Below are 11,705 nucleotides of genomic sequence, written 5' to 3' on the forward strand. Positions count from 1 at the left end.
CTTTGTCCCAAGAGCACGAGCGAGAACCCCACGACACATCAGAAGATACTACAAGAATTGCAAAAAGAACCCTGGGATTAATTTGCATTCAAGAGCAGGCTCATTCAAGTTCCGAGTCAAAGCCACTGAAAACTACGACAGCTTCGCTTCGATCCACGTGTCTGATAAAACTCTAGCAACAGCTTGATCACCAACTCTGAGCAAAGGGCATGTTTTAGAGATTAATAAAGGCAAGTCAGACGTACAATTTCAGAGAAATGCAAATGAACTCACAGAAATGACCTTCTCGGACATGGAGGCATCGCCAAGTCCAATGAAGTCTCGTCCACCAAGCAGAGCTGGCAGGCCGTATGAGGCCAGCGCAGGTAATGAGCTTCCGAGAACATCCTTGATTTTGCTTATGAACTCATCTGAAACAGTCACACATCAGAACGGTCAGCAGGATGCTTGCAAAAATAGTTTTTAGAACGATGATCTGTCACTTTAACATGATTCAGTGGATTCATTCATGTTTGACATCAATGTGACAGATTCCCTTAACTTTCTGGCGGTCAATGACATAAATATACGGCGCCGCGAACAAGTCCGAAAATGGTCGATGCCGTATATTTACAGTGCCATCTGTACGTTTAAAAAGTGCGCCAATTTCCTAACTTTTTCTTTTCTGTCATGTGCTGCCACTATGTGGGAATACAAGGAATTTTTTTTGCACGCCTACCTCTCTGTTTTCGTTGCATGGCTTGTTTTAGCGCTAGTTTGCTTCCGCGCGTCTATATACTACCGCTCGTGCATTGGCACGCGCAGGCGGGCGGCCGTATGGATTTTTTTCGTGGCCGTTTTCAGGTTTTTGCGCTTGCGAAACTGATGGCTATCTCGTTCCTAATCGCTCAAAGGGCGACCGCTTGTTTCTCGCTCGTTTAGTGCTCACAGGGGTGCGCATAGGAAGGATGCGGCTGCGCATGCGTTTCAGTTTCTTTTTCTTTTTTTTTTTGAAGACTGGCGAAAACTAATTGCCCTAACTGGTTGGCGATAAGGTGAACATTAGCGGAAGTTTGTCACACGTGTTGCTTTTTTTGATGGGCACACAACTAAACAGTTTTCTTGAGTGCGCTCACCTACGCAGTTCGATTATGCTATGGATGTACGTATTAGTGTAAGAGCAGGAACATTTGAGGCTTGCGAAATATTCTCGTGTGTGGATTTTCAAAGCCTTGAACTATGTGCATAAAAATGCATAAAATTTTTAATTCTGATAAGTTTATTTCCTTTTTATTGTTGTTATTCATGAATGAAGAGTGCATATATACCAACGCAGAAGATTTTTTTCTCACTTTACGGTCACCCTAGAAAAATTGCGGTAAATTTTTTTTTAGATAGGTCCCTAAGAAGAATCGGAATCTGGAATAAAAAGAAAATTGGCCCTGGGCGGTCGCATATGGCGAAAGAAATCAACCCTCAAAGGGTTAAGAGGAAGCGTTAGCTTGGGGGCTAAAATTTAATACATAGGAAAGGAGGAATCGTTTTTCTCGGCAACCACGGCATCAAATTTGATGAGCTTTGTTGCATTTAAAAGAAAAAGTCAAAATCTAGTGCTGGTAGTGAATTTTTGATTTAGGATGTCATGTTTTTTCAAAAGCTTTTGAATATCACAAATTTTCAGGAAATGAAACTATCCCGTTTCCAACTCTGCAACTTTTCAATAAAAAACAATATCACAATTCTGTAAATGGCATCTAATAGCACACTCAAGGTGGAAAAAAATTGATGCATTTTACATAAATATCTGAAATTGACACCAAAAATGCAAGGAGGACTATTGCAAAACCCTTGTAAGCATTCTAACAAATTCACATAAGGTAAACATTGATATATAAAATATGTTTGTTTTGGATGCTCTAACGAATGCAGTTTACAGTACTGTGATATCCGTTTTTGTTGCAGAGCTACAAATTTATAAACTTGGCACTTCTATTTTTTTTTCAGGCATACCAATTATTTAGAACTCCGTTTAAAATATTCAGGCCTTAAAGAAAATTCCACTTCCAATAATCACCAGTTTAACGTTCTCAATAAAACAACAAATTTTATTAATACCAGCCAAGTAGTAACCTAAGCAAAGCGCTTGTGCGTTTTACATGTATACTTGAATAGGCGGCATCGGAGTCTAGCCCGAGCTAAGGCTTCCTGGTAACTGGTCACCCAGAAACTGGCTTAGAACAACGTAGCTGCCACATTAAGCACTGCGTGAACGTGATTCCCAGCCCATTTACTTTTGTGCCATTGTCTTCCTGCTCCCGTAACCGGATATCAGTGCCACCTACCGAAAGACAAATGGAAACACCGAGGTCAACTATCAGAGTTCGCTGCAATTTTATTGAAGTAATCGAAAAAAAATTACCATTTAGAACCTGCAAAGCCTCCCAGGCCTTAGTAAAGAAAAACTACAATGACTTGATCCCTAGTTTCTTGTATGATAACAGAAACTCTGAAACTGAAATTCCGCGAGCGAGGTTCCCCCAAGACATTTCAGAAAGCTACTTTATAGAGATCTGTTATTGGACTAATCCTCTATTTTCTTTTTTATCCTAGCTTGCGTTGATACAAAGCTTCACGCCTTTATTTTGATGTAAAAGCATCTAATGTCCCGCTGAGCGAAAAAGCTGGGGGCATCTGTAGCAGCGAAACTTCCCATTGGCTGCGAGCCAGCATCATGAGGCACGCCTCATGATGCTGGCTCGCGCTTGCTGGCTCGAGCTACAACGGAGCAGGGCGCGAGAAAGGGAACACCTGCTGCCATGGTAATGCATGAGGGGAGAGGGCGTCGCTGCAATGCCATGCCATTCTCACAAGCCCGCGTTACCCGCACGTTCCTTGATCGCGCGAGCTCTCGCCTGCATTCAAACTGCGGCTCGGTGAGGCCAAATCAAAACATGCGAAGCATTTCAATGCGTTCGCTTGCCTGTGAGGAGTTCAGAACTCGAAGGACCGCTCAGCGGCTTTCAATTGGACATTACTGCTCTCGCATTCACAACTCATAAGAAGTGCTTAGATGTTCTCAGGTATTTTTTTTCCGATGCCAGGCTCCATTTTTCCTGTGTGTTTAAGTTTACGCAGCATACAGTTAGTGGGCGTTCCTTGCCCGATTGCTTACAGAATGTCAAATACACAATGTCTTGAAGAATTCTGTTTATCTCTTGGTAGATGCATTTTCTGTTTGTTGTTTACGTATCCGTTGTCGATATATTCAAGTTGACTTTGTTAGCGAGTGCATAAAAATTTACATTCCACTGACTTTTAAATTTTGTCGCACAATGGTTATTATGTTACCGTTGCCACTCAAGTGTGCAAAACATTGAGGACAGGGACTCATCAGGCGCGGACAAGCACCTTTGGTCCCTAGTTTTTCCTTGGTATCTTTTTGCTTTGTCTGTTTTCCAAATGAGTATAAAAGAATTATTTGCAACAAAAAGGGATGGTGAAACTGCAATAAGCTGAAACTGACTGAGGCAAAGTCAAGTCCAATAGCTTAAAAACAAAATTCTGTCTTCAGCAACAAATGTTTTCCTTCCTTTTTGTTTTAATGCACACAAAGGTAGATGAAAAAAGGCTTAGCAAGCAAATCACCAAAATCACAGCTCCTAACCAGCTTGGCTCGGCTCAACTCGCAGCAAACAGTACAATGCAATGAGCCAACTCACCTGGAAGACCAGCTTCTTCAAGCTTGAAAATCGGCTTGGCAACACCCTCGCCCTCTATCTTGATCTTGTGCTTGGTCTGGAATTCCTCAATTTGCTCCTGGGGAGATAAAAAAAAGCAAAGTGCCTTTTTCAGCATGCTTGATTCAGCAACTGCTTGGTGAATACAACTGCCAATGTTAGGTGTGTTCCAATTCTGGCCGGCATTGAATACTGCCTACGTTGACAGCTAATATGATAGCTTCGAGCCCAGGTAATGCAACCCACCTGGAACCGTCTGAAAGACTCTACAATGCGACACCACCTCGCGTTGGCAAGGCTGAGAAAAATGCATATTACCACTGTATTTCAACACTGTCTGTGCGAACCTAGGAAAAAAACACAATGTAGCCTAGACTAAGCGTGTAAGAAAGCGCGACTACGTTTTTCTGTGAGCAGACTATTTTTTGCAGAGTTTCCAAGCCTTCTGCCAAGCCACAAAACATTCGGAGGCCGACGTTCTGGACTTTCATGCTGTCGTTGCAAAGCTCTCTCTTTTGTCGGCTTCGTGAATTGGAAAGAACCTCAACTGCTTCGTTTCCACAGTGGTGATCCACTGGCTGTGATGGCCAAGGCCAAAGTCGAAGGGACAAGCGATCCGTCGGCTGCTCACAGAATGAATGTTTCTGGCTATTTTTCATAAATGGCAGCACATTGCAGGCTATCTTCTAAATGCTTAGAATATGGCACACTAGATGAACATATCTGTCTACTTTCAGCAGCAGCAGTTCGTAAAACAATGGAATGCTTCCTGCAACCCATACTCCCGAGGTTTGAAAAAAAGAAAAGCATAGAGGCTTCAAAGTGGGCTCATTGCTTTTAGCACCTACCACCGAAAACTGTGATGCAGAACCATTCGATACCGTGCTTAGTTTTCGAGGGCCAAGTTCAGAAGTACAAGAGGTGCTTCGAGTGCTAAAAATGCAAAAGTGCTCTCCGTGTTCCTGCATGTTTTCACTTATGTGCTCACTTTCTAGTTCTTTTATGCGGAAGCCTTTTGCGAACAAAATAACTCAGACATTTTGTAAATGCTATGTCTGTAGCAGGTTTCAGAGTAATTTTCTTACAATGCAGCAAATAGGCAGAAGCAAAGGGGTTAAAGGGACACTAAAGGCAAATACTAAGTCGACGTGGACTGCTTAAATACCATTCCATAAACCTCGAAACGCTTGTTTCATGCCAAGACAAAGATTACGAGAAAATTGCATCTGAAGGGTCCGAATACTTTTATCGCGATTCGAATCTCCCGCCACCCAACTGGGGGAGTGGTGGCGTTGCATACGCTATCACCCCCCTTTGCTGCTGTCGGTGAGTAAAGCAGCGCCCGACAGACTGCGGCACCGAGCCAAGACAGAGTGGCGGATTCGCCACAGGAGCTGCTCTTAGGTCAAGTGGCGTGGACCGTTCGGGCATCCCGCGATGTCACATGGAAATTGAATTCTCTGATACTTGACTCGAATAACAGTGGCCCCCATACCCAAATACATGCACCCTGAATACAATAAAGCAAGGCGAAAAGCACGCGCACAACATATTAGAACAATGTATGAAAATAATCCCACGTACAACACAATATACACGGACGCAGCCGCGTATTCGAACGTACACTCGAACGCCAGTGATGCCCAAAAGAACATCAGGAGGTACGCAGTGGCAATCGTCGACACGAAAGCACAGCAACAATTTACGGCATCCGTCAAGGCAGGTACTCCGGCGGCTGCCGAAACTTTCGCCGTGGCAATGGCCCTCGCTCACGCGGAACGCACGCAAAAGAGCGTCACCATAATAACAGACTCACAAGAAGCATGTCGCCTTTTTCTCAGGGGCCACGTGACCAAAACATGTCACTCAATAATACCGACGAAATTCGCCCATCATCACCGGATCCTATGGTGTCCAGGTCATACAGGACTTCAGGGGAACGAACTGGCCGATTCGCTAGCCCGAGGTATTATTAACCGAGCCGACTCGACTGGGACGGTCCCATGTAGCCACTGTAATGACCCCAATCCAACGAATGCCCGGGAGATTCTCGCTCATCAGCGTGCAACATGGAAAAAATACCCTCCCCCTCACCCACAACTCAGTGGAGAGGACGCCGCCAGCTGGCGCAAAATCCAGACTGGGGTATTCCCCCACCTTAAATTACAGAATGCCATGTTCCCCACTCGCTACAGGCCCGACTGCCCGTGGTGCGGAGGCATACCAACATTACATCACATTACTTGGGATTGTGAATCACACCCATTTGATAAAACACACCACACAATGGAGCAATGGGAGGCACAGCTAACCAGCTCAGACCTGGCGGGACAACAGTCCTTCATAAGACAGGTCAAGCGGGCGGCCGAGGCCAGCGGGGCCTTGGACTAAAGGGTCTCCGACCACTGCACGTAAATCGTCAAGCCAATAAAAGTTTCTCTCTCTCTCTCTGATACTTGAAATTTGTGCGAGTTCCGCGAGCCAGCAAAACCAGCGCAGCACTAGGTGATAACTACTGAAACGAGAAAGCGTGGCCGGCGCAGAGTCGAGCTAAAACGAAACCTTTCGACCGCCCGCGTCGTTGTCAGGGTTATTTCAATAAGTTCTTTTTTCTAAAAGTGAAATGCAACTAGACAAGTAGCATTTTATTTCGTCTTACAATACAAGGATGTAATGTGCAACGAGTGGTTGAGTACAAGTCACACAATTTAATTGAGGAGTGCTTTCATCATCGGGCAAGTACTTGAATGCCCCGGGGTAGTCTCTAGCCATGTCCTGCATTTACCTCAATTTCTTGATAATTAAGGCTCTGTTCACGATAATATTGACGCCTTAGAGATTCTCGAGGACTAATCTACCACTTTAGCTTGACTTAATATTTGCCTTTAGTGTCCCTTTAAGGGGGGACATGGGTTGTGGAGATTATTACCTGCACCTTATTACCTGAACCTTTAGCTCGGGCCCAACTATTACGACATCATTCACATACAGTTAGTACGCACAATTGCTTTTCCGAGATAACACCTGGACCACTTTTAATGAAATTTGTTGCACTTGAGAGAGAAGGTCTTGCGACAGCAGGAAACAACAATTTAACATGGGGGCTGATCATTTTTTTTTAAGTATGGCAAAACCAGTAACTTGGACCAAACACAGATATCACAGTTCTGTAAACCATATCCAAGCTGACAAACTTGGTATATTCATTTACAGCTTGCGTGGGTTTGTTAGTACGCTTAGAAGGGTTTTTCAAAGGGTCTACTTACACATTAGTAATACATTTGAGAGAACTGTGCAACACATGAATTTTGCCTGCTTTAGATGTATCATTCAATGCAGTTCACAGAAATTTCATACAGCTTCTCATAGCCAAGCTGGCATTGTAAACTTCATAGTTTCATTATTCTAAATTTCGCAATTTTAAGGCAACTGTTATAAAACATAGATGGGCTAAATAATAAATTCCCTTGCTACAGCCACCAGATTATAATGTTTTCTTTTAAATGCAACAAACCTCGTCAAATTGGGTGCAGTAGTTGCCAAGAAGAAAGATCTCTCCTTTCCTATGTATTTAGATAGGAGGCCCCGAGCCAAAGCTTAGCTGTCTATGTGGTGAGTACACTATCTACATAGCCCTATGTGGTGAGTACTGGAACACAGACATTATGTGTTACACTAACATTATGAAGTGTCCCCAAAATGTGCGCACTGAACAGAACAATACGAGACAAGGTCAAATGAAACACAGTAAACCGTTGTAAAACGAAAACCCTCTGTTCAAAGTTTTTGTTAGCTCCAACAGCACCCACAAGCGACTTGGGTGTTGGTGCCCAGCGTGGGGAGGACATACTTGCTCGATCTTCCATCAGAGCGAGTTAAACTACCTCGATTTTTCAGCACCCACAGAAAGCACAGTAACTGCCATTTTGTTTGTTTCCACTACTGTGCTGTCGTTCCTTTGTCCCAAGAGCACGTGTGAGACAGCATCAGGCAGCCCAACGTGGAGCTCCTGGAACATCGGAGGACAGTTCTGCATGGCCCGACAACCTTTGTTCGATCTGAAGGGTAGGCCCAGCATGGATTTTGATCGCTAGTGTCAGAAGCACATTTCCTTGAGAGTGAGGCAATGGTTGCTATGGCAAGCTTGAACTTTCCAACATGCTAAGCCTTTCTGCAAGCGTTTTGGAGGAAGATTCATCAGTAACGAGCCACGTGGCCTGCCTCCTGTGAGGGCAAGTCCCCAAGCCCATGGAGCATCGGCAAGCCTGGAGCGAGTGAATACACAAGCCTCATGATTGGTCTAAACTTTTGCCGTAAATAGCTTCTTCTATCTCGTTGACTCTGGGAGCTGCATGGCCATGTGTTGAGTGCCGCTGCAGGCTGTCTTGTATTGCAGACTGGCACCAGGCACTCCCAACAACGTCAGGGACGGTGGGCTATGCTGTTCGCTCAGCTGCTCCACAGAACGAGCGGGTTGGGACCATTTCAGAGAACTGAAATGTCCTCACGACTGCCTGTTTTGTGCCCATTTCGGGTGTTGTTTGGATGCCAGTAGTTAGGCTTAAGACTAGGCCTAATACTTTTTGGAGCTGAACGTGACGCGGAGGGACGCAACCTGGTGGACCATGGTGTCGAGGTGTCGGTACACTGCTTCCCTCATTCTAGCTAACCTCGCACAAATTTAAGTAGCTCATTCGACTCAAGAAAGCAGCATTTGTTCACATGAGCTTCGAATCTGGGTAGGTGCCCGGTATCTTTGCTAGCCGAGTTCAACATCCCACCACATGGACGATGCACTACTTCAGTGGTTTGTCGCAAGTGTTTCAAGTGCATGCAGCATGAGTAGAGTTGCCCTTGACCTTCACATTGACTGCGCTGCCGCCTGCTGCCGTGACAGCACCCATAAACGACTTAGGCATGGGGCAAACATATTCGCTCGATGTCCCGTTGTGGTGAGTCAAGACTTCCTAGGTCCGTTAGCGCCCATCAGCATGTTCCATTAGTGTCCGTTCACCTAGCTAGCTCATATTATAAATGGTGGAACAAAAGCCCCTTTATTTGCTTCCAGTAGTGGTTTTCACTCCTTTCACCCATGAACCCTTAAGCAGCCACACCCTCACTTTTGAGCGACCAGGGGGGTATTCTGTAAGAGTCCACCGAGTGGACTGCCCATTTCAGCCGCTGATGATTGGCTAGGGCCGCTCGTCTCTTCTCTCGTACAGCTGCATCCAATCAGCAGCAGCCGAAGTGGACAGTCCACTAGGTGGACTCTTACAGAATACCCCCTCTGGTCAACCTGGGTCACAATGCCACACCGGTGGGGTGAGTGCCCTCCTTGGCACCTACTACCTACCAGGCTGGCCGCATTATGCAGGTGGTCATGGCTTTGGTGATACAGTAGCACTAACGGTTAAAGGGGCTGCGGATGGCAACGCCAACAGCGCAAATCTGTGTAACGAGTGAAGGAAAGCTAGCGTTTTCAAGTATTGGCATGACACTATGTTAAAGGGCCCCTCACCACGCCACTGCAGAAATTTTGGCTATACACTCGTAACTGTAAAGTGTAGTCACGAAATGTACAGCAAGAATCTTCATTCACCCCTCAACATACGAGAGAAAAAAAAAGGAAAGAAATAGAGGCTTCCACTGTTGTTGTAGCTTCTGTGTGTATAGCAAGCATTCCTGCAGTAGTGCTCTCCAACAATGCATTAGGCAAATCTCTGATGGCATTATTTAAGCTTGCAATGCATCCGTCGACGGATAGACAAGATACGGGATTAAAAGACCAGCTGCAACGAAAGTGAACTTTGACTAAATTCATTATTTATAAACAAGTTCAGTTCCCAACGTTCCAAGTCGTGCATCACTTCCAGTGAGCAGTAATGGTGGCACCCTTTTCAGTTTATTTTTTGCAAGCTTTTGGCGACTCATCCATTCACGCTTCAAACACAAAATTTTGAGTGAAGGTTGCGTACTATCTGAAGCTAGGCCTTCCATACGGTCCAAGATTTTGTAGATGCCCAATTTACAGACCCAGCTCAGACTATATTTCTCTTCATTGTGCCTTTAACATACACCCTATGGTACAGCACACAAGCATCTTTCTGCATTCTGCCAAGGCCGGTAGTGAGGCGAACCCACAACCTCGGGCTGGGCAGCACAGTGCCAAATTCGCAGAACATCCGCGGTGGGAACCTCGTCAAAACGTATTTAGGAAAGCTATTCTTGTTACCGTCCTTGTCAGTGTGCTGCATGGAAGCACGGTCGTCGCAAAGCCAATACGTGCAGTAGCCCATTTCATTGCCATTCCTAACATCTGGCCTTCATCGCCTCTTGATGTTTAATATGAGCAAACAGCAGTTTGGCAACTGCCGAGCTCGAAACTGCTTCCTCCAACTAGCTGCTGCACAATAGCAGACCATGACTGGCATGTTCCAAGGAATATATGGGGCAAAAATGCAACATGAACATTAAAGGGGACCAGCGTGCTGTTGTTGCAACCTCTCTTGAGGGCACATCGTATCCGCAGAAAACCTGAATTTTCGAACACGTGAAGCATTGCCCTTTTCCGGAACTTCTCTTCACATATTGGTGAGTACACCCCTTCTGCGGCTCCAGTTAAACAAGCAACAGCTAACGTAGCAGGAGCCATGTTGCTAGGGTCCAAATTCTGGCACTGGACAACACCGATACATCTTTTCTCTACGCGTTTCTGACGGCCTTCGTTGCATCCCAGCTCCTACGTGCGAAGTTAAAACCCAACTTAACCAATGTTTGCAGGTAACTGCCTAATTAGAAAAAAGAATAAGAAAACAGAAAGTCGAGAGATACGTGCGTGGTAGGACGCTCCTTCTAAAAAGCGTCGCAAACGTGACGCCAACCATCGCCGGCGTGAGCGAAGGTAAAAAAAAAAAGAAATAAACAAGGCCGTCGCAAGCACCGCCACACTTCACGTGGGCCGGCCGCATTTCGAGAAAAAACTCGGCGCCCCGCGGAAAACCAGTGAAAAAGACTCACTTCTGTTCTCGCGCTGACGTCACTGTGCTCGTTGTACGGCACTTTGACGACGACCACGGGCTCCTTCTCGGCCGCCACGGGCTTTTCGGAACCCTGCGAGTCGGTCTCCGGCGCCGCGTCGCCGGCCGGCGAGGCGTCGATGTTGGTGTCCGAGTCGGCGTCCGTCTCGACGCGTCGTTCACTCGGCGGTTCGCGCCGGCAGTCCTCGTCCGCCATGACGTCAGCCTGGATTTGAAACAAGACGAGGCAAGGGGGTGGGGGGTGAGGAAAATTGAAAAGAAAAGCAAAAGAGTCACCGGTGTCAGCACTATAAAGCGATCAACGTCCCGAGAAGAAAAGAAAATGAGCGCGTTAAGAGAGCCAGCGCGCCTTGTGGTCCGCCGCCTTGCGCGTTCGTGTATGCGCGGTGCGTGCAAGACTCCCTCCATGTTTCTTTTCTTCAAAAGCGCGCTTCCCCAAGGCCTTCGGCGCCACGTTACGGAGCGAAGACGAACCCGTTAACGAGGCTCGGAGTGTGCCTGGCACGCGGGCGGCCGCCGCGGTCACTGTTAGGTCGCGGATCGACGGTTATTGCAAGATAAAGAGCGGTCGTTCTAAGCCTGAGCCGGCGACGGGTGTGAGCGGCAACGCCGTTAGGACACGATGTCGTGTCCCCGAGCGCTCTAGCGGCGTCGATAGGACCGCGCGATTTGTTCTCAAAACGAAGTGCCACGGGGCTACGTACCTTCGCGGGCTTCCCACGACCTGAAGATCTGCGTCCCTAATGCGTTCCTCGTCGGATTTTTCGGCTTCCACAAACCGCCAAGGGGTATTTTTTTAGAGAAAAAAAAAAGGACCGAGTTCACCGTACAGTGCGTCTTGCTGAAACAGTACGGTCGACCTGACCCTCTCCGCAGTTTCGCATTTTACAGTGCGCGCTCGTTTCTTACATTTCCAAAAAAAATAATAATTGCGCCATTTGTGCGCATTTTG

The 11,705-nt window shown here is 46.4% G+C and overlaps 1 protein-coding gene across 2 annotated transcripts in view; it reads right to left on the reverse strand.

Annotated features, from left to right (window-relative positions):
• LOC126529061 (uncharacterized) overlaps positions 1-11,619 on the reverse strand; it is a 49,874-nt gene extending 38,255 nt beyond the window's left edge. For both annotated transcript variants that reach the window (XM_050176661.3, XM_050176660.3), the window contains exons 1-4: positions 11,458-11,619; positions 10,734-10,958; positions 3,699-3,795; positions 274-410 (exon numbers count right to left, since the gene is read on the reverse strand). In XM_050176661.3, coding sequence (XP_050032618.1) covers positions 274-410; positions 3,699-3,795; positions 10,734-10,949 — 450 coding nt within the window. In that variant the 5' untranslated portion in view covers positions 10,950-10,958; positions 11,458-11,619. The remainder of the gene's footprint in view (positions 1-273; positions 411-3,698; positions 3,796-10,733; positions 10,959-11,457) is intronic.
• Positions 11,620-11,705: the final 86 nt, after the last annotated feature.

Source organism: Dermacentor andersoni, chromosome 8 (genome assembly GCF_023375885.2).
Source record: "Dermacentor andersoni chromosome 8, qqDerAnde1_hic_scaffold, whole genome shotgun sequence".
In the NCBI taxonomy this organism is placed as follows: Eukaryota; Metazoa; Arthropoda; class Arachnida; order Ixodida; family Ixodidae; genus Dermacentor; species Dermacentor andersoni.